The 24745-nt window shown below is 32.6% G+C and overlaps 2 protein-coding genes across 3 annotated transcripts in view; both read left to right on the forward strand.

Moving 5' to 3' along the window:
• LOC119834407 (UDP-glucosyltransferase 2-like) overlaps positions 1-16654 on the forward strand; it is a 26412-nt gene extending 9758 nt beyond the window's left edge. The window contains exons 1-4 of one of the 2 annotated variants that reach the window (XM_038358761.1): positions 3699-4667; positions 7984-8209; positions 12280-12496; positions 15753-16654. In XM_038358761.1, coding sequence (XP_038214689.1) covers positions 3813-4667; positions 7984-8209; positions 12280-12496; positions 15753-16029 — 1575 coding nt within the window. In that variant the 5' untranslated portion in view covers positions 3699-3812 and the 3' untranslated portion in view covers positions 16030-16654. Of the gene's footprint in view, positions 1-3698; positions 4668-7983; positions 8210-12279; positions 12497-15752 lie in introns of those variants that run through there. The other variant, XM_038358762.1, reaches the window with a different exon arrangement.
• Positions 16655-21370: 4716 nt separating this feature from the next.
• Positions 21371-24661, forward strand: LOC119834219 (UDP-glycosyltransferase UGT5-like). Its single transcript, XM_038358550.1, has 4 exons — positions 21371-22262; positions 22800-23028; positions 23378-23594; positions 24231-24661. Exons 1-4 carry the CDS (start codon positions 21402-21404, stop codon positions 24502-24504), a joined length of 1581 nt encoding a protein of 526 aa, XP_038214478.1. The 5' UTR covers positions 21371-21401; the 3' UTR covers positions 24505-24661.
• Positions 24662-24745: the final 84 nt, after the last annotated feature.

Here is a 24745-nt window from a genome sequence, read left to right on the forward strand (position 1 = left end):
TCTCTTACCTGTCGTTTTTCCGTTGCATCAGGTTTGAAATCACAACGATTCTAAAGAAGTTTCACTTCAAAAATTTGTCACCCATATATTTATAAACGTCTTAACCGTTGCTTAATCCCGATCTTTTTGTTGTTGTTAAACGGCAACAAATACATCACAGTAAAATTGTCTTGATTCGTGAGATTCAACCTGGTGGCCGAACAACAACATACCCGAAAATCATTATCAACACAATAACAATCAGTCTTTAAAAGAAAACAATTTGAGAGCAAATGAAATATGAAATCATAACTTTACGTGCGAATAATTTATCTGTTACGAAACCGAGGCGTTGACCCGCCGAGACCAGTTTGGGAGTCAGGCCAAAGTCAAGGGACAAGTTCATGATTTTGTTGGAAGTATATTAGTCACTAGATACATTTTAAATATAAAAATTTATATTCAACCACATTCTAAAATAATATAGATTGTTTTCACGCACATTTTTATCTATTTAAACAATTCAATCAATATTTACTCATTGGTCATACTGAAGTATTAAACATAATCCATTAATAGAGGTAAAACAGTAAATAATTAAAATGACAGCTTTAACATATGAATGTATTACATATTCAAGTTCAAGTTGATCATAAAAGTTGAAATCGGTCAAGACACTGGCCTACAGAAATAATGATCTTCCGTTTTACACGCGTGGAAACTAAGCAAAACTCAATAAGAACCAGTTCTAATTTCAATGAAAATGTATATCTATATATATAAAATTCTCGTGTCACAGTTTTCGTTGCCATACTCCTCCGAAACGGCTTGACCGATTCCTCTGAAATTTGGTAAGCATATTGGGTAGGTCTGAGAATCGGCCAACATCTATTTTTTATCCCGATATTCCTACGGGATACGGACTTACGCGGGTGAAACCGCGGGGCGCAGCTAGTAATGTATTGTTTTGCCTATGTTTATTAAATTTTCCGTAAGTTCTAGCTTTTACTCGGTTCTTTTATACTGATTCCTAACAGTATTAAAATGTAAAATGTATAGTTATGAACTGTTACTGTGTTTTTAATGTAACATAAGCTTATGTTAGTTTGGTAGTAGTTATTTTATGCATGCGCAAAAACAAAACATAAACATAAATAAAAATACATTATGGTGTGAAAATAACTTTTTACTTTCGTTAATGTTTAATCCGATTAATTATCATTACATTTCAATCGTTTTGACAATTTTTTACACATAGATAATATGTTAAAGTCGCTAAAAATGTCATACTTCTTCGAAAATCTTTGAAGCACAAATTTTGTAGTCCACGCGAGCGAGGCCGCGGGTGGAGAGTTGGTTTCAAAGCAATTGGACGTCAAGTAGTGTTAATACACTACACTATTATACTACATACTTACTTCTATTGTAGTAAGTATGAAATTGTGGTTCGCTTTATCTGTTATTAGTCTGAGCTTGCAATCAGTTTGATATCATTATATCAACACCAAGTAAATATGAATAGATAAATAATTTAAGTAGATACCTATGTAGCAGTCGGATTGTATAAATCGCCGTATAACATAACAGCTAGCCGTTTCCAAAAACAGGCTGTTTTGTATTGTGGCGGGTCAATGAGCTGAAATAGTACGTCCGTCAGTCTTGGGTTGCGAGTCAACGGAGCACCGTAGTATAGTGTACGTAGTTTTTAAGAATAAAGCGAACGTCGCCTAACAAAATGAAACCACCTGATTCTGAATACAATACTGTTGACGAAATTACAGCCCTGTTTTTAGAATTACTAGCCGTAATGTAATACGACGATATCTATAATTCGACTGCGACATCTTCGTTATCAAGATTTATGAAACAATGAATTGGCAAACTGTCTTATCGACAGTGATATTGCATTTAATACAATATTAAACATAATCCCTTACTGCTAAGCTAATTTACATCAACTTATATAAATATGCCTCAATATTTGTTTGATTTATCACGCAAAAACGACTTAGAGTATTGACGTTTATATCATACTGTTCATTCATGATACAAAGGCGATTAATTGTGAAATGATAATATTACGATATGATATATGTATTTATTTGTACAAAATACGTATTTGTTATATTACATATATGACTGTCGAAATACCACTGAAATTTGCTTGCAATTTAACGCAGTGATTGTATTTTTCAAAGAATTTTTTTTTCTGCAACGTCCTTCAGGTTCAGAGGTGATGGAGCTGTTTTTCTATTATTATTACAATATCACGGTTTCGCATCGATGGATTATAATTTACCGAAAATATCACTATTTTTCGATAGGTTACGATCTCGGAATCTATCGGGAATCTATCGCGGCGAGAATCTAATCTGCCGATGTTAACAATTTTACGGTAACAGATAAGTGTATCTGTTACTATTATGGCACTTGGCTCTTGGACCAGGAGAGTGCTCCTGGTCCAAGAGCCAAGTGCCATCAGACCTTATATATTTTCGAATGGACGATATGTGAGAAAACTACTCAAGTATACGAATGTTGTAAAAAATATCAAATTATATCAGTAGATAATAAATAGCAATGGAAAACTAGTGTTTCGTTTTTATCAGATTCTTACGAGTATTGTAGAATCTTATCAACTTCAAAGCGCTATAACACTGACAAAACAAATGAAATTATAAACAGTTACTAATTGTGAAAAGCCATCGTTATATTATCCTCTATAAAATTGGTTTGATGTCATAAGGAAAATTCATATTTGTTCATAACTTGATAATTCCTCATTTTACGGTTATAGGAAGAAAGTTGTAGACAATTAGATTTACTACAAATAATGTTTTGTTAAATTTTCTGTAGGATTAACAGTTTAGGAGATAAAGCATGACATTATATTTCTTTTTTTAATGGTGACCGCAGCCAACGGTGGCGACATTACTTACTCAACTTGAAATAAAGCTTCTAGTTATTGCCCCTAAATATCATAAAAACAAAATTGTGTCGTCAGAGAAAGACAACCCTTCAATGTTAATCTACTATATAAAAATAAGTCGGGTTTTCCTTCCTGACGCTATAACTCCAGAACGCACGAACCAATTTCCACGGTTTTTCATTCGTTGGAAAGGTCTCGGGCTCCGTGAGGTTTATAGCAAAGAAAATTCAGGAAAAATTTGAATAAAAAAGCGGGAAAATAATTTTTCACATACAGCCATCTGGTGGCGAAACGGAGTTCGCCGGGTTTGCTAGTTCTACATAAACAAGATTTTTTTGCCTTTGACAAAAAGTATTTAAAATGATCGTTAACACAACTTTAACAGTAACAAAATGTATTCAACAAGTATAATAAAAGCAAATTATCTGTTTAATGAAATAATAAAGTGGATCTAGAATATTGTCTGGTTTGATAGTTTCAGTAACTCGATCATCTACTTGATTCGCTCCACTTATGTTATCTGATAGTAAATGTAGGATGGCTATCGAAGTATTTATAGCTCACAATGAAAACTATTTTAAACCGTTAAGAGTTTGTGTTTGAACAGGATTTACATGATCTAAAAACATATTTTGTAAGGAAGTTATTAAAAAGGAATTTTCACTTGTAAATAATTCGCCACGTTTTGCGCGCAAATCGGATAAACTAAACAGATAATTAAAGTGAAGGTCAACGAAATCACAACTTATATGCCATAAAGACCCAGTTTTCTCATAACACCCGGTCGCGGTCGGATGTCATGTAACCGATTCTGAAAATAGCGTTGGAATTACTCGTACCGTGCAGTGTACTGGTGGCACTTGGCAGTGTTTCGCGCGACTCTGCCCAGAGAAGAGCGTGCGCCATGCGACCCACGTTCACAGTGTACGCGGTGATCGCGTTTCTAAGTTATGTTCACGGCGCGAGGATCCTCGGCCTCTTCCCTCACACCGGCAAAAGCCACCACATGGTTTTCGAGCCCCTGCTCAAAAAACTAGCGGAACGCGGCCATCAAATGACCGTCGCTTCTTTCTTCCCCCTTAAAAATCCACCAGCGAACTATACGGAAATCAGCTTCGAAGGCATCGCGGGTATAGGCGTAGAAACCATAGATTTGTCATGGTTCGAAAACCTAAACTTAATTTATAAAATACCAATCGCTGGCGAGATTTATAAACAAATAAGTGATTTCACACCTCTATCCGGAATGGCGTTAAATGTTTGCGGGAAAGCGATCGATTGGCCCCCGCTCGTCGACGCTCTGAAGAAAGAATACGATATTGTTATAGTAGAAAATTTCAATAGTGATTGCATGCTTGGATTGTTACATGTGTATGGAATTAAAGTGCCGGTTATTTCGCTATCGTCGTCCAATGTACTGCCATGGGCTACCGAGCGTATCGGTGTTGTCGACAATCCATCTTACCTACCAGTGGTTAGTGCCGCATGGACGGCCCCTTTAACATATATGGAAAGAATAAAGAATACTTTCCTGAATGTATACTTCAAATTATGGTACTTCTATGACATTCAAGAGAAAGAGAGGGCAGTTATCGAAAAGTTTTATGGCCGAAAAGTGCCCTTGTACGAACTGTCGAAAAATATAACATTGATGATGATAAATACATTTTATCCCATAAATGGTGTTAGGCCCTTGTTGCCAGGGTTTGTGGAAGTAGGTGGTATGCATTTGGACAATGGGAGAAAACCCATTCCGGAGGTAAGTTTTAAATTTACATCGGACATTTAGGAACGCATCTATTATCTTTATTTTTTTCTAGAAATTGTCGAATTATTATCATGATATTTTACATAACCTTATATATAGGCCATGACAGAAAAGTTCGTGGCAAATTTGATAAATTTATGTTTGTGATAACAAAGTTATTACTTATTAGTGTAAAAAATATTAAACTACGCATCTAACGTAATTTTTCGCACTTTATTTATTACATTGACATATTATTTTGACTATTGAGGGCCAATTTTAAAATATAACAAAATTAAATTATCAAAAATAACGTTTTAATCACAGAGCACCGGAAATACAGGACATTATTATTTTTATTACCTACATCTAGTTACTAAATTGCTTCACTAATTAAAGTGACGATTTGGGTGATTGGTATATTCATTATAAGCCCATTACAATTCGTTAACAGAACTATTTAACCTAGTAATCTGATTAGGTACTACGACCACGTTTGAACTGTAAGAATACTTATAGCTACTAACTAGAAATAAACGCGAGTCCCATTTATACTATATCTTCTATATTGGTGATACATTGTACACATCGATATATATTGCTGCAGCAATACTGCATTTGCACTGTATTTTCAAAAAGTCGCTGACGCTTGGCTTGACGAAAAATAGTTCGATGTAGTCTACCGCCGAGGGGGTCGAGGAGAAATTTAAAATAACATCCGCGATAGGGTATCACTGAAATCGGTTCGATGTACCACAGTATAGATAAGTCGGTAGTCCACTGTTGCATTGGAAACCGATATAACTCTTGGCTCCTCCCTCAAAGGGCGTGAGTGTATATACAAGATTTTCCCACAAAAATCGACCCCAGCCAATGCGTTTTACAATACAAAAATGCGGGAGCGAGATATTAAACATGTAAACAATAATATTCAGATGAATCCCATTTTTATTTATCATTTATTAGATGTAGAAGTTCAGTAACCACAAACTTGTTTTTCAAAACATCGTAATATTTCTTTATACGCTGCGTTTAGGCACAACAAATTACATAGCGATTTAGGTATGATATATTAAGTATTCATTTCTGTGTTTAATATTTATTTACATTTAACCGACCAAAAAAGAGATTCTTAATTGGACTTCGCCACACATGGAATATATTTAGTGTCATTTACATATTGTCTTCTACTGAACGTATTGAGCGCACCGTGCATCCCAGTCGCAAAGAAGTATAATATCGTAGATGTAATGCTCTCAATCACCAGTCGTTTAAATTCGAGGCCAAATCTATAGATGCACGCAGTGGGGTTCGTTTGTCAGGAGTATTATTATGTCCATAGACGAAAACCATATTACCACAGATAAAAAAACACTATACTATATATTACGTATAGTATTATGTTGTCATGATGTATCCCTTATTTGTTTTTGATATATACTTACATGTAAGTAGCTTATATTAAATTAAAGCCAGAAAGAGAAATTAATCAGCTAAAACGATATATCGAAATACGCTAAATAAATAATATCCAGCCGTAGGGCGTGGACATGCTTAAGAAATCGACAGTCGAGTAACAAACCGCCTTCTGACGCAGTCGGGTAAAGTAAATTATCATAAGTATTATTTTTTAACATAATGGCATTCACGTCTTCTCTGTAAATAGTCAGTTATTAATCTCTGTATAAACATTAAACACCTCCAAAATTTGACATTTTCAAGTAGAAAAAAATAAGTATACGAGTTTTCAACCAGATCATTAATTAAATGTCGCTTGTTTTTACATTGTGTCTCGTTTGAAAATTCTATATGTTGTTAATTTTTCGTGGAAACATTCTAGAAACCTATAATTATTTATTATTAGATGATATTTGAATTATGTTTTATTTTCGACGAAGTTCGGAGCGTATTACGGTATTACCTAAAAACAGAAAAACACTATGTTAATGTAATAAAATTTAAAAAAAGATGCCATTATTACAGCAAAAGATGAAAAAAAAACAAATTTTAATCATGTACTTCCTGCCATTAAGTGTTGAATGTGTTATTTGTTTGTTGTAAGTTTTTTTTTAGTCTATTAAAAAGACATTTTAATGAACGCTGAGGGTCTCAATTTGACTGAATTTTCTATGTTTGTTGTCGCAATTACATATGTTTACCGGATTAACCGAATTTGATGATCCATTTTTTATTTGCAAACTGGTTCCTCACGTGTCCGTCCCATTTAAATTTGGTCTCGTTCTGTCAATTTGAAGCTGGTTTAGTTTTTTATTAAAAATGATCATAATACGATAATAAACCATTTTGCGTTGCATGTGAATCATTTGTGCTCACGTGCGTTAATAATTATATATTTTCATATTTTTTTATTAGTATCGCCTTATGTTGTTGAAATTCACACAAAATCATAAACACAGTGGTTAATATGTGTCTGTGTATCAAATGCATGGTAGTGTGTGTGAGATGTTTTCTTATTGATATAATGTTATTCTTCGCATTATTTTTACAAAACATTAACATTCTGCACTCATCAAAGCAAAAAATTTCATATTAGATTATAAAGTTTTTACTTCATACATAACTAAATAGATTTGATTTCAATGATTTTCATTCAAACGGGGACCATTTACTTGTATTTATTACTAGCGGATCCACCCCGGATTCGCCCGTGGTGTATACATAAATGGGCTATCTACCACTGAAGAATTTATCAAATCGGACCAGTAGTTCCTGAGATTGATACGTTCAAACAAACAAACTCTTCAGCCTTGTAATCCTACTTCCTACAAATCCTACTAATATTATAAATGCTAAAGTTTGCAAGGATGTGTGTGTGTGTTTGTTGCTCTTTCACGCAAAAACTGCTGAACCGATTACGATGAAATTTGGTACGTAGACAGCTGGACAACTGCAATAACATATAGGCAACTTTTTATCCCGATATTCCTACGGGATACGGACTTACGCGGGTGAAACCGCGGGGCGCAGCTAGTATTAGTACAGATAATAAAGTTGGCTGCTAAAATTATTTATAAACACCTTATCTCTCGCCAGTAGATGCTGTGGTCATTGATCTGTAATTGTAACCTCATTTTAACAATAATGCAAAATAACCGTTTATTTTTTTTTTTAAGCGACGTTCAAAAAGACTACGGAGGTTCTCAATTCGAATGTATATTTTTTGTTTATTACCTCTGTTCTCTCCTCTCAGCGAAACATTTTTGATGATTATGTTTTTCTTTTTTAAATAAATAGATAATGTTTCTTTAACTGAGTCTGTTAAGAGTCGGTTAAATATGTATTATTTTCAAAAATATGTTATTTTCAGTACATTGAGCGCTTCTTGAACGAATCGGAACACGGTGTCGTACTGTTCAGTTTCGGCTCGTTGATAAAAACATCCACCATCCCGAAACACAAGGAAGAAATAATCGTGAAGGCGCTGTCGAAATTAAAACAGCGAGTTATTTGGAAATATGAAGACAGTGAAGAGGAGGGAACCCTCAGTGGCAATATTTTGAAAGTAAGATGGCTGCCTCAGTATGAACTGTTACGTAAGTAATATATTTTCTATCACTATATTTTCCCTTAGATCTTAGATAATTATACAAGCTTGGTAATATAAGTGTGACATTAATCAAGGTTTTTGTCTTCAACCTTGACATTTGAATAAAAAAATCTTTTGTTGAACATTTATGTTAATTATTGAATTCGAATGAATGTTGTTGCTAGATGAGGAATTGATAAGCGTGGAAATTCTAAATTAATTATTTAAATTAATTATTAAATTATTTATTAAAATTTTCCTTAATCAATTTCAAAATGTAGATTGTACCAACCTAGAAGTAAATAGATAATTTTAACATTCGTCATTAAACTTAATCGATTAAAGTTTATATTTATTCTATACATGCATTTATTATTACATTCTCATGTCATAGTTTCAGTTATTGAAAATGCATTATGAGCATTAATCATATGAAATTATTGATTGCGTGGTTTTATAAAGCAATCGAGTGCGTTTTGCAACCTAATTTTGCTGTAAGCAAGCAAATCGTGTACAATTTTACATCAGAATTATAAATTATACAAAATCATAAAGAAATACATAATTCGCGGAAAATAGAGTCCTCACGTAGTACCGCAAAGAAACGTGATTTTAATCCGATTGTTTGGAAATTAACAAACGCTTAACATGATTTTCCTCGAATTGTACAATCATTAAACTGCCTGTAATAAAAATTCATTCTTATTGCCTTCTGCATTGTAATCACGTCAGAAGTGCATGGATTAGCGCATCTGTAGAAAGTGTTCCAGCCTTGCAATATAATAATTATTGTAGTGACAGAAGATTTCTGACTAATTTAGATAAATAAAATTCAAATACGTTCACTTAGACTCAATTAGAAGTCAATTTCAATTCCGAAGTTAATTGGTTCGGTCAAAGTCCAATATCTAGTTGTCTTGTTGACGCATTATCTATCACTAATATGTAGTACCTATATGTTTATAAATCCGAAAATATACCTAACGATGAAGTTAAACTTCAAGTTTTATAATGAATAAAAATAATGGTTCTATGTTTTCTCATCTATTTTTTATGTCATATAATTTCTTTTGCAGACTATTTATAACTCATGATTCTAAAACCTAAATTTCTATCATTATATTTGATTAAATGAAATTGAGAATTTTTTTTTTTAATGAAATTGATAAACGGGCCTGCTATGACTTTCCATGTGAATAAGTGCTTTCTCATAACGTTCATTTCTTCTAGCGTCTAGATCTCGCAGTATAGTATTATGTTATCTGTAGTCTCGCGAGAAATGTCTCTAGTCTACAATACTTCAATATCGTTCCTTGACCTACCAGTAAAATTGTCAAAAATAGCAACCGATAAAGAAAAAAAAATATTAACAATCGCCGACCCACTTTAGAAGCTGATAATACCATCTCATCTGCATTGCTTTTTGAATATTTGTATATCTGATAAAATCGATCTGAAATTGATGCAAAATTTGGTTATCTTAGATCGAATGCATAACGACTAAAAACAAGTAATTATGCATAATATCGTTATCAGATAGTCCCTGATATTAAAAATAAAAAAACATAATTAATAGGAACTTTTAAAATATTACCTAAATCAATTTATATTTCAATGTTGAATTGTCCGGAAATTGACCGATTTAAAAAATATATTAATTTATACTTAGCTACAAGGGAAAAAAAATCATCTAGCTCTCATTTGATTTCAGTTTAGGTTTATGATTGAAGTACGTACAAACATTGTAGAAAATTTGGTTTATATTGTTTTTCCCAAAAAAATTACTTTTAAAATAGTTACAATTTGTAACAGCAATATATAAAAATAATCAATCCCGCGAAGTAAAAAAATAACCACGTCATTACGTGTTTTAATTGACAATCATTCATTATTTTAATGTTGACAGAATCGTCACTACCTTTATACAAAAGTAACTCACAACTACGAGATAATAAAAATAAAAAATACACTCAAACAATACAACGTTGAAAAGGAAATAAGCAACGTACAATAAGCCCACATTGTATTTACATAGAATAATAAAATGTATGGAGGAAAACTCGTTAACACTGTCAAAGGAACGAGGTCCTTCCTAACATAAGATATATGCGCAAATTAGTGTTTGCATTAAAAACACGTTACGGAAATGGTTTCGGGATGTCTCGAAAGATCTATTATTAAATTGATTTGTTTTAATTGTTTGATGTACTTTGTACCACAGGGCATTTATTTATTTTAATGGCCTCCCATTAGTCAACACAGAACACTTGTTACAATTGGTTATCTGACTATGCTACTACTATTTAACTTTACGAATATTCTAAAGAGGAAAGATTTGTATGTTTCTAATGTTTTAACACAAAAAACTACTGGACTGATTTTTTAAATTATTTCATTAATAGCTGCAACTTCGCTACGTGACATAGGCTATATATGTACCACCGACAAAGCCGGGGCGAACAACTAATATGCTATAATAAAAAACACGATAATCCAGAGATACGGTCCTCTTGAGTATGTATTTCTACATTCTTTGAGATATATTAGTCTGACATACATCAGAAAAGGGGGTGTAGTTGACTTAATTGAATATTTCTTAAAATTTTGTAGTATTGTTTTATTATCGTTACAGTGTTTTTCTACGCCAATTGGACCACATGTGACTGATGATTGATTATTAATTACCTAGTTCACTTAAAATGATCTCAGTTCTTAAACAAACTATATAGTATAAAACAAAGTCGCATTCTCTGTCCCTATGTCCCTATGGATATATCCCTATGTCCCTATAGGGGTTTTTTTATACATAGAGTCATTCACGTGGAAGGTTTATATGTATTATAACATCTATTAAACTACTCCGAATTAACGCGTACGAAGCCGCGGGCAAAAGCTAGCTGGTTATATTATCCTTTCGGATATTGTGTGTAGTGCTATAAATTCGTTAATCAATTTAAAAGATACATAATATATCCAACGACCATATTATACGTACGTATGTATACGAAAATTATAGTAATATATGACACAATTGTTAAAAAATACGTGTATAATTCCAATATAAATCATTAATATCCTCCTTTGAGTATCTAGTAAATATACGACTGACTCACCATAGCATAAAATGCGACTAATTAATTTTATATATTATAGGGTAATAAATCAAGAAACATCGAGTTCCCATTTTATTTTTGAAATAAAACCTGTTTAAAATGACTTAACGATTTTTCTAAATGTGTTGTATATAATATATCGTTAGTCTCCACTAAACTAACACTAGATTAAAGGTCTCGAAGGATCAAGTCAATTTTAAATAGGAACAATAATTAAAAAGGTGTATTTTACTCTCACGTCTTTCTTACAAAGTATTAAAAATAGAGGTTTCCCTTTTCTTTTAATTTCAATGATATATTAAATAAATGTTTTATCCTTTTTAATCATAGATTTGATTGACGTAGGATAGTCGGAAAAAATATTGAGTAATTACACCAATAAAAAAGCTGATTAGAAATGACCTTATCAATTGAAAACAATTATGTTATTATCTTAGAACTAAAGAGACAAAAATGCACAATATTTGCTATTGATATCGTATTCAAACCATGAACTTCGCCCGAGAGGTCATTGCCTCGCTTTCCCTGAACGCTTGGACATTATTTATAGAAATTATAAAAGTTTGAATCTTTAATTTATTTATTTTAATTTATTAACTCTTTATTGTTCTTAATAAAACATCATAAAAACCTTAATATAGATACATTATAAACAAATGGCGGTCTTATCACTATATAGCGATTTCTTCCAGACAACCAGACGTACAGAGAGAAATTAGATAGAGGAGTGTGTTTTTGTGTAATTATTAAGAGAGGTTATCAATAATTCTTTTTTTTTCATCATCTTGGAAATTAGGTAACTTTCAAAAGGTTGTATACCAAACTGCATCCGACAAAAATAACTTTACTTCATTCTTTAAATATTATATTATTGTAAGATTAATCTAAATATATGGCATATTATAAATTACATATTACCCGTGTTAAATATTAGCATATTTTAATATGACTACGCTATTTTCAGGCCACAAAAAGGTAGTAGCGTTCATAGCGCACGGCGGCCTTCTGGGCATGACGGAAGCTGTGTCCGCTGGCAAGCCCATGGTGGTGGTGCCGTTCTTCGGAGACCAGCCATCCAATGCCGCTTCAGCGGAGTTTGCTGGCTTCGCGAAGGTGCTGCAATATAGCGAACTGACGGAAGAGTCGTTGAGTGCAGCGCTGGAAAGCGTACTAAGTGCTGAGTGAGTATAAATTTAAATGTATGACGATGAGTTGACCAAAACCTAACCCGTATTCTAGAAATTGTATTTTTGAAAGTCATAATTGAAATTGACAAAATCCATATATGCATCACAACAATATTCAAAAATGAAAAAATTACGTATTACTAATGTACACGTAATAACGTTTCTTCACAAAACAATTTCTCTCTTATTTTCAAAGCCATGATATTTGATAATATATAAACAATTCCCAAAGACAGGAGCCGTATTTACATTTATTGAGACTTTTTCGATATCGTGATTATATGAAGATAAATAGGAATTTGAAGCAGCAGCGAGTACTCGGTACAGCTCTATAGCATAAACAATAATACCAACTGGAGGTTCATATCCTTTTTCACACCTTTCACAGTCCATTTATTTATGGTGTTCGTATTCAAAAGGTTGCAAGTACATTACGTCTATAAATATTCATGATTTTTGATGATAACTTACCATCAGGCGACTCACCACCCCCATTACCCGATGCGACTGCCAAATATCGTACCTAACATATTTCATGAAACAGTGGTAAATATCACAGTGCTACTATAATAATAAAACATTCTTATGTAACATTAATGGCCACTATGTCTAAGTTATTAGAAGTAAATAATAGAGTATGGGTTCATAAAAGTTGTTCTTGTTATAATAGTTATTACTGTGTTTATAAAAAACAACGTTAATAAGCAAAGACGTGATTGTGCTGGTTATAGGCAAAAATCAATTTCATAAATATAATGACGATAAACAAGACAATTGTCATTTTTTTAAATACGATCGTAGTCATAAATAGTCTCATTTTATGTAAACAATGCATCAATATAGCTAGCGCACTGCATTAATCGAAATTATAATAATGTAAATATATACAAATATTTTAATAGAAAATGATACAATGTCACGCTATTGTTGCTTCATGCGATAATTCTCGTACCGTTTATCAATTACACGTGTCATTTAAATAATTAATTTGAATATTTGTTAGATTTAATTAAAGTTGACACTGGAAAAGAAAATTATTTCCTCATACGGGCAAATGTGATCGTCTACACTCTATAAAACTATTCTAAAGGGCTTCTATGAAAAGTGTAATTGAATAAAGTAATGTTTGAGTTTGAGTTTATACGTTACTTGGTACAGCAGTAACTGTCTAAACATTACCTACAATTAATAGGTGTATATTACTTCAAAAGTGTATGTTTGATTGTCTTTCTTTCACGTCGCAACCGAAAGATTTTGTGATGTGATTTTTGTGTTGTGGTCTGGTGATAGTTGGAAAACTAGACAGAGACTAAGACATCTCATCCGACGAAGACGAATATACGAAGCTGTGGGCGGAGAGCTGATAGCGTTCTTGATAGCCTTTAGAGCATTTGTTGTCGTATGATTGTCATTTTAAGTGGCAGTAATGCTTAACTGAACATAGTATCCAAAGGCTCTGAAACCGGTCAGAAATATTTTAACTAAATCACTAAATTTTCGCAGAAAACAACATATTTAATTGTAATGTATAATATCACTAGCATGGGAAAGCTTGCTTCTCCGGTGGGAAATATTTTAATGAAGTTTCGATGTAGTAGGACATAAAATGCTTATTATTTTATTGAATCAGAACGAGAAATTGATTAGTGAAATAAATGTGAAATGTAATAGCCCTGCATCAGAATGCAATAACGTTTCTGTATATGACCACAGATAAAGTTAATGCTACAGAGATAAATATCATTGCAAAAGCGTTGCCAGCTTTTTAAAATGACAGAGATACAGCTTTTTAAAATTGACAATGGAAAAGAAGGAAGGGTAAGGAGAAAGGCGAAGAACAGGAAACGGGCCTCCAGCTCCGCCATTCACCATAAGAAACACAGTAGTTTTCGCTAGCTGCCTTTTTTACGCCTATCTTTTGTGGGGGTGTGATACCTTCCCCCATGCGAGCTGGCCCCTTTTGTGCCGACTCCCACACCTCCTTTATACAATTACTTCAATTTATTACTGTGTTATCTATTTTCAATAAAGTGACCGAATAGAAATGAATATCTGTTATCATATTAACTTCATTTACTAATGTGTATTAAGAAAGTAGGGTTAGGTTTTTGTTTTAATACACAAACTCACACACACTCGAAGTGAGACTAACTAGGTGAGACTTGACGCACCACGATTGCTTTCGGTGGCAAATAATTAATTTTCTGTATTTTGACCAATCAAAAATTTATAGCGTCTTTAAAGGAAATCTAGTTGAATATATGAATGTTTAATGTTTGATTTGTGCAATACAAGATTTACAAGCATCTCTAGTAGTATGACGCCTGAGTATAAATATATAATAGGTATGTAAATCTTAAATCCCTGAAAAATTGAACAAATTATGCAAAGATATTTCGTAAACGACTGTACTGAAGTCAGAGCAGCCATTATGACGCTTGTCAATTTTCATATTCAGTATTGTTAAGTTACACATGTGCGTTTAATCGCATTGTGTGGTATGTTTTCTAGTCTCTACAACCACAAGATTTGTTTAGGAATTTATTGTTCAGTATTGTAACAAATAATTCTTATGTCATGTTCAATAAACAAAATGGACGTTACATATTTTTGGCAGGCGTCTTCGGCTCAATGCCAGGAAGTGTTAGGAATAAAGTTACGTAATGTATAGTATTATCTGTCGTAATATAATCCCTATCTGCAGAATGCTCACAAACATGGTATAAATATATTTTACTTTATTGGAACGCGTATCATGAATACTATGCCAGGTAATCATTCTTTTCTGAACGCCATAGTCTGCATTTACTAATTCACTGTACGCTTTGTATCATATGTAATTTATTATATTATTATTTATTATTCGATCAAATAAAAAATAAGCAAATAAATTTAATGCAAACTGTTTTTTTGCGAATATAACCGCTCGTTTAATATAACTCCGCATTAACAAAATAAGATTTCAAATAATATTGATCTGAACATATAAATATGCAATAACTACATAGTATAAAGCAAAGTTGCTATTCTGACGCTATATCCCTATGTATGCTTAAATCTTTAAAACTTCACAACGGATTTTGATAGGGTTTCTTTTGATAGAGGGAGAGATTCAAGAGGGAGGTTTATATGCATAATAACATCTTTTTAACTACTGCGATATAACACGTGCAAAGCCGCGGGTAAAAGCTAGTTACATATAAAAATAAATATGCAAAGATAAAGATAGAAATATGCAATTACATTTCAGAATGCGCCTCCAAGCTCGCACCGTTTCAAAGATCTGGAATGACAGACAGAACCCACCCTTAGACACCGCAGTGTACTGGGTAGAAAGGGTGCTCCGATGGGGCCCAGCTGCCAAACTCCACTCTCCGGCGAGAGACCTAGCTTTCTATGAATACGCTCTACTTGACGTCGCAGCAGCTTTTATTGCAATTATTCTAGTAACCCTAGCCTTGTTGTGGTACACGCTGTCAAAACTATCAAGAATGTTCTTGAAAGAGAGCAAACAGAAATTACATTAGTTAATTGACCGGCTATGAATTGTTAATTAATTGTTTAAGTGGGTGTAAAAATGGGATTACATATTTATGTATTTTATAGCTTATTTGAAATAGGTTGAATACAAATTAGCTTCCACTTGTTAAAAAAATAATGACAATAATTATTGTTAATATGATTCTAATTTCTAAGGTATGAATTAGTGTGTATTTTGTAATTACCTACTTTCGTAAATATTTGGCTTGGTATATTTTTAGTGAGTAAATTATTGACATCTTCAACATCTTGACTTGTAAAAATTATAGTTAGTATATAAGAACTATTTAATTCAATAAAGTTCCTCGATGCTTTATGTTTGTAGTAACTAGGTTTAGCTTGTAGACTATAATTATCGCCTATACGTTTACTCATGGCAATGTTTGAAGAAAACATTGTTGTTTTTTTTTTTGGTAGGAGTTAACTTTTTGTAAAACGTTAATTGAACGCTCTATTGCTTTTAATCAACTTGTCATGTATAAATATGACTGTCAATGTGAATATTATGTTAAAACAATGTTAATAACTTGTAACTTCACAATAGTTTGAAAATATCAAGGGGAGATATAAATATGCTAATGTCAATTAAATTCTTAATTACCTATAATTGTTAAAAAAAATGTAATACTAACTACATAAAACAAATATATGCTTTAAGATAACAACTCCATTGAAATGTTAAATGAATATACTATAATAAAATACTATGAACTGTGTTATTAAGCAGTAGAAACTGGATATTTACCGAAGGATAAGTTAATTTGTGTACATTTATGTTATACATATGTGGTAACAATAAATGTATTATGTAAATATGTTTTAATAAAACTGTGATTATGAATTTATTATAAATATAATATATTGAATGATAATAAACTAGAAACATAATATTATTGTCGTCAATTGCAGTTAAGAGCTTCGAGACGTATTATTTTGTTCGTATTATATGAAAATTTAAACATTTGCATAGCTTGTTATTTGACGACTAACTTCTACTAGATACTATTGAAATAATAATAATAATATAGTTCACCCATGATTGTTTTTTAAATAATTTCTGAATATGTGAAAAATGCGAATGAAATATATAAAATGAAAAATAGCACGGATTTTTATTTCTTTTGTACGAAACGAAACGAAAACGAAACGTTTTTAAATATCATGGAAATCAGTAATTTTGGTGATCGATTTGATTGTTGGTTGGTGATTTTACATGAAAAAAAAGGTTGAAAGAGGTTAAATTTAGGGGCCAATGAATTTCAATAAAAATTTTATTTTTTTATTATAGATTAATATATAATATATTTTTTGTATTATAGATTAATATGTATTATAGATATAATATACAGTGGTTTTACTCTGGGGCTACTTTTTCGTTATTTATTAAATCGTGTGCCTACTAAAGTGTTAAAAGACTTATCATCAAAGTTATCCTTAAATTATTAATCTATTTATATTGATTTAGATGTATTCATATTAAACCCTAACAAAGACTGATGTTATAAAGTGAACTATTAAAAATGTTACGGTTTGTGACCGTACGTGTAAACCGTAACGGGTACGATTATTGACTTACTATGCTGATTTTACAAACAGATAATGCAGATTCAGTTTTCATTAAAGTCGACCTCGTGACACTTTTAGCGTTTTTAAATTTTTTTGATTTAGTTTTTCGCCTAACACGCCCAGTTTACCCTGTATAAGTATTTATTAATTTCAAAGTCGTAGAATTTTGGATACTGAAACTATTTCTTAACAGAGTATCGAAAAACAAAAGCTTTAATGTGTCATGGCGGTAAGCTAGGTATAGCAAAAGAGTATAGTATTATACTTTGTATGGCAGAGGCGATATCAGCTACAATCAGCTATATATAAACCTAAAATTGTACCCAATTTTCGTGTTTGCGGAATAAAAAGTCAACGCAGAGGCGATCAAAGCCGCGGAAGTTTGTAAAGTTTTATCTCTCCCACATCTCACAAAACAAAACCTAGATACGACCTTGATAATGTGCTAAGTGAAAGGTGGTTACATTTAAAACAATAAGTATAACGCATGTGCACTTTTCAAGGTCGTACTTATTACTTATACTTAAAAATCTATTTTGGATAACCTTAACGGTATATAAATAAAATCATACTTATAAATTTACGGGCCAAATGCGTTAAATTTCATTATTTTCTTGTTGAATCGAGGTGTATTTAAAAACTAATTTCTTAGTTACACGTGAGATAGTCTATTATTCGATAGTGAAATACTCGTAGTAACCGTTTCTGAAATTAAATATTTTCAATAACGTTATTGTTTTTACGCAGATACGTTTTGTCGATTTTGAAAAAAAAAATTATATAGGTCATGGGCCAATATTATGTTCAACCGATCTATACTACTACTTTTGAAAAAAAAACTTGAAAAACGGGATATAAAGTACACCAAATTTTAATTAGTCAGTATGTAATGAGGTGTCATCTTCGATGAATGGGTGAGGATGTTATTGGTTAGGACCCTAAAATAAAAAGAATTTTTTACTGAAAACTTTTTTCATTAAAAGAAAGGAATCCGTTAAACAATTTATGTAAGTAATGAGGTAGCCGCAAGACAAGGGTCGACTCTATAAAATTTAAATTAAACGTCCCCTGCTACATACAAAAAATAATTAAATTACTAAAAAGTGTAACATTTCAATGAACTAAATAAGCCAGAAAATCACGATTTTAATTATTTATAGATTTAACAAATACAAGTTAGTATTCTTACAAAAATAGGAAGTCCAATAAAAAACGGAAGCTGTCCGTAAGCATTATAAACAAAACTTCCTTTTAAGCGTACTTACCTCCTAAATAATACATTGCGCTTAATCTAAGACTGCGATTCTCAAGGATTTTTCTTCACGTACATTTTGCGTTGCCGCCTCTTCCTTTATGCAGATAATAAAATCAGCCAGTGCACCAGCGAGTATGAATTCAGAAATGTTGGGAAATTTATTAAGATATAATGTAGTATTTTAAATTTTAGAAGGTAACGGTAAAATATTTAATAAGAAGTATATTAATATTACCTCATTATTTTAATTATTATCTAGATTTTCTATAATTGAATTAATTTTTAGAATGTAGCTAATGTGGAAGACCAGCATGATCGGCTCGAACTGGGCGAGCTCGCACCGGGGAAAGGAGACTACGCCATCACATAAGATCACTGTAAAATAGTAGCATATTAATTCGACTGTTTCGTACGATAAGTGGGGTAGCTGGAAGCACGTTTCTTTTCCTCACTCTTCCCAATACATTCCTTTATTTCCGTTGTCTGTGTTTTCTTCATCCCGTATATCTAAGAAAGCGGAAAGGTATTTTTAGAGCGTCTCAAAATGTTCATAGACGCGGTTCGCTTACACCATTACCTGTATCGCTTCAATGCCCGTTCTAATATAAATAAAAAAGGAGGTTCGTCAACCTAAGATTGAAATGGATATGTTTCAAGAAATTAAATACTTTCAAACAGGTTCAAAAACGGTTTTCATTTGCTCTAAAAAACTGATTAATTATGGTTATGTCAACTTAGTAATATAAGCGTATCGACATATCAAAAGATAATGTGGTAGTGATTTACATTTCTAAATTCTTGCTGAACCCACTTCGCTGGCGTCATCCAATTTTCACCACTAAGTTCTATTCAAAATATTGTCTATGCACTTTGCCATTCATGAATAAGATTTATAGGTAGTTTTGTGCTTTGAAATAAGTTTTTACTAGATAAAAGTTACAAAAATGTAACTTGCTACAAATCCATAATACAAAATTTAGGTTTTTTGCTTAATATCTTCCATACACAGAATTTGACCAAGCTACATGACTATTAAAAAAATCTCTACGTAATATAAAAGAAAGTCACCTCCCGCTGCATACATGCATGTGTAGAAAAACATCACAGATTATAAAACTAGGCAAAACATTATGATGCTGGTTTTTTAAGTAGACAGTTTTTAATAGAATATTATAGATCTACAGTATCACTATTGCACCCGTGCGGAGCCGGGACGGGTCGTAAGTAGCGATTTATAAGGAAATATAAAAAAATGGTCTTCCTGAAAAATGGAAGATCCGAATTATAACTACACTTACGTACTTCATATTGAAAGGATATGAATATTAAACACAGGCTTTAGTTTCTACCAATATAATTGTATTATTTAACAGTTTTAATAAAGACTTTATTATTATTATTATTATTATTTGGTCTAAGTCAAAATCCAAGGATGTGATGCAGAGATACTCCTATGTGGGTAAGGGCCCATATTCATCCACCGTACTGGTCAGGTACTTGTACCTACTTCTTATTATCCTCTTAAAATCAATACAAATAAGAAATTATTTTATTGAAATAAAAACGTAAAATAGAAATTATAGGCCGCCTATTTGACCCGGCAAGTATTTCTTTCCTTTTTGTTTTCTTTTCTGTGCTGAATAAAGTGTAAAAACCACAGCGCCCTTGGGCCAGTTAGCAGTTACAAATAATTGTCAGGACTCAACGCTAGTATTTATAGAAGGCTATATTATAAGTGGAGTCAGATTACCGATTGAATATGCTATAGAAAACTCCGCTCGAAGGCGTTTACTTTAATAAATCAATTGAATGCTTAGTTCGTTCGCAAAAAATCTAATAGGATCAAGTAATACAAGTTTGAAACCATATCTAAAGATCTATCAAGCATCTGCGATGACTGTTTTAGATTACCTACGATTTTAAAATAGAAAAATGCATATATTTTTATAGTTGATAATAAAAAGCTGTAAAATTTGTTTGTTTGTTTTAAAACGCTTATCTCCTAGAACTGCTGAACCGATTTCAAAACTTCCTTTACCGTTAAATTCGTAGATACTTTGTACGTGATCAGTGACTCCTGAGTAACCGACTAGTCTACATGTTGAGTATAGTAGTAGACATGGTACATATAATATGGACTATAAATGTACAATGGGCGAAACCGGACCACTGTTAATTTATATATTTCTATACTACTAATTACTTTTACATTTCAATGTTGATACAATCTCAAGCTAAATTTCACCCATCATCGCCTTAATAGGGCGCGCGCCAAACATAAAAAATGGCTTTAAATAAAAAACTACATCAAGTATACTTAATACTTAGCGTCAAGTGTAATAATTAAATATTATAAAACGTATTACAAAAAACGCTTATTCATTCAGTAATAACAGTGCAATACAATCAATACATAAAAAAAGGTTTTCAAGTGTGCCAGCTGGGACCCTAAATTCATCTTGCAACCTTCAATGTTTTATTTCATAGAAGTGGACGACCGCCGGCCGTCAGTCTTAAGTTGAGACACTAAGATACAACATGCGTCGGACACTAGTCTTGTTTTTTGTGATAACGTACTTTTTTAGCAGTGTGTACTCAGCTCGAATATTGGGCATATTCCCGCATCCGGGAAAAAGTCATCAAATGGTATTTGATCCGTTGTTAAGAGAACTTGCGGAACGCGGTCACGATCTAACCGTCGCTACTTTTTTCCCAATAGAAAACCGACCAAGTAATTATAGGGAAGTTAATCTTCAACAGCTTGCCGAATTAAGATTGGAATCTTTTCATGTAGGATCATATGAATTTCCAAGCTGGTTTATTAAGATACCAGTCATTGGTAGTGTTATAAACCAATATGAGCAACATGCAACTTTAAGCAGGACAGCTGTAGACATTTGTGAAAACTTAGTGAAATTTCAACCCTTAAAGGAAATTCTCAAACAAGAATACGATATCGTGATAACCGAGATTTTTAATAGCAAATGTGTACTCGGTCTATTAGAAGCATATGGAGTGAAGTCGCCAATAGTTGCAATGTCATCATGCCCACTGCTGCCGGGAAGTGCGGGTCGCGTTGGAGCCGATGATAATCCCTCTTATGTTCCCGTAGTGACATCAGCACATTCTCATACAATGACCTTCTTCCAAAGATTAGAAAACGTGATAGTGAACGTCTTATTAAAACAACTGTATAAAGACTCATACAGGAAGGAACAAGCAGTCATTGAAGGATATTTGGGTAAAACAATAACGGATTTGAGCGTTCTTACAAATAACATATCGCTAATACTAGTAAATACCTATCATGTTCTTGATGGAGTATATCCAAGTGTTCCAGGAATGATAGAAATTGGCGGAATTCATGTTTCGAAACCGGCCACAAAGAAAATGCCCAATGTAAGTACCTAACGGTTAATTCAAATTATTTAAATTGAGTTTTTTCGACTTCACTGCATTCCGATATAAATTTGTGTATGTGTGGTATGTTGTATATCGTAATTTGTCACTATTTTGTTAAGTCGCCTATAAAAGATTTAAGAAATTCTGTAAAATTAAATCACAATAAATTATTAATTTAAATGAGTACTATAAAAAAATCTTAAGTATTTAATTTTTAGTTTTATAGCATTGAAATGCTTTATAAAATGAGAAATTTTGAGCCGCATTCCATCGATACACTATTATAATCATTGAAATAATGTTTCGATTGGTTGTGATGGTTCTTAATCATCTCAATAGATGGCGTGGGGTGCTCCTTAGGCACATGAAACCGAAAGGGTAGAAGAAATTCGATTACTGTGGCAGGATCACGGGTGGCCGAGAGGCTAGGCGTTGCTACGGTTAGGCAAGAACGCAGGTTCGAATCCTGCCTCGTGATCAAATTTTTTCTATTCTTTCAAAATTTCCCAATCTTAAGTATGTTAAATCTTTCAGTACATTGAAAAGTTCTTGAACGAATCTGAACACGGTGTTGTATTATTGAGTTTCGGCTCGCACTTGAGTACAACATCAATATCTCAATATAGACAAAATATTTTGCTCAACTCGCTATCAAAATTAAAAGAACGAGTTCTCTGGAAGCATGCGGACAGTGCAGATGATGGAACTCCTGTTGGAAGTAATATTTTAAGAGTGAGATGGCTGCCACAAAACGAATTATTGCGTGAGTATTGTGTACAACAGTCTCTAACTCGAGTTGTTATCGCTTTACGAGTAGAATTTTCAATCATGCTGGTTTATTAAATTATTTATTATTCATCATCATACTTGATGTCTGTAACGAGTAAAGCCACTACGTATCTAATTTCTAAGCATTAATATGCCAAATCTTTGTCAAAAATCTAATATTGACCAATAAAATTCGATTTCGATAAATATCTATTCTATATGTTGTTAAATGAATGTTATTTGTACCTTATTAAATAAAACAATAAGTACGTTGAATGAATGCGTCAGGAATAACATAACACGAAAATGTAAACAGTTTAGACGGACCTTTATTCTCCTTACAGAACACCTAAAAGTCAAAGCTTTAGTGTCTCATGGCGGGAAACTCGGAACAACAGAAGCCGTGTCAGCTGGAAAACCAATGGTCGTAATTCCTGTGTGCGCAGACCAAAACCTCAATGCAGCGGCGATCAGAGCCGCGGGAGTCGGCGAAGTAATACCCCTCCCAAAGCTCACAGAACAAGACTTAGACACAGCCTTGCAAGAGGTGCTAGGTGAAAGGTAGGATATTCTTAAAAATATAACTAGATAGACCATATGTGCACTTTTAAAGGTCGTTGTTGTCCTCTCGTGATTTTATTTTAGATAACCTTAACGGTTGTATTACAATAAAATTTTATTTTTAAACTTCCGGATATCTTGCATTGAACTTTTCTTTTATTTCGGTTGGTGACTACGCAATCTGTACCTCAGATAATTATTTGAATGCCTCAAGTCAGAATTTAATTGTGCCAGGCCTACCTTCTTCATATATAGATTTTATATTTATAATAAATAAAGGAATAACTTAGAAAAGCTTTCGATGACAACGTGTTTTATTCTGGGGGATGATGTTGAGCAACAGTCCCCCTCCCACCCCCCAAAAAATTTTAAGATATTAAGATTAAAATCTCATTTAGTTGCTATTTTTAGTTAACCTAAAATGTTCCGCTGTCCGATATCTAAAAACGAATCCATACGGGATATTTTGTTTTTTTTTTTACATTTTAATGATTTCATTGTTATGGGTATGGCTTATCTTATGTAGCTTTCGTTCGTCTAACTTTCTTGTTTAAAATCTAGCTACCTAGCGTGGATATGACCCTACTTTATACTCAAGAATACCAATGTGTATATACTTAATTCCTTTTATTCTAGAATGCAGGAAAGAGCGCGCCTCGTATCCAAGATGTGGCATGACAGAGAATCGTCTCCCCTGCAGACAGCAGTCTTTTGGACGGAGAGAGTGACCCGTTGGGGACACCAGTCACCGCTGTATGCCGAAGCCAGACATCTCCCCTTCTATCAATACGCTTTGCTGGATGTTATAGCATTCCTTGTTATAATTATTTCTTTAGTAATAGGCATTATTGTGTATACTGTTCTTAGATTTAAGGGATGTGAAAAATATAAAAAAGTAAAAGCCCACTAATATATAAAAGCTAGCTAGCAAAGACTAACAATTCTCGGAAAGAGTTAATTTCCCTCTATATGTTAATGTAAATTGTGATTCTTATGCTTGCAATTTAATGTATTATCTTAGTCATATAATTTAATGCCCAGAATTAAAATTTCTCCTACTTCCTTCAGATGCAGATTGTGTTTCCTAGGTTGACTTATTATTATTACAACTACGTTCAAAATTATTTTCGGTTACGTTATTTAAAAAAAAT

This window comes from Zerene cesonia, chromosome 19, assembly GCF_012273895.1.
Source record: "Zerene cesonia ecotype Mississippi chromosome 19, Zerene_cesonia_1.1, whole genome shotgun sequence".
NCBI lineage: Eukaryota > Metazoa > Arthropoda > Insecta > Lepidoptera > Pieridae > Zerene > Zerene cesonia.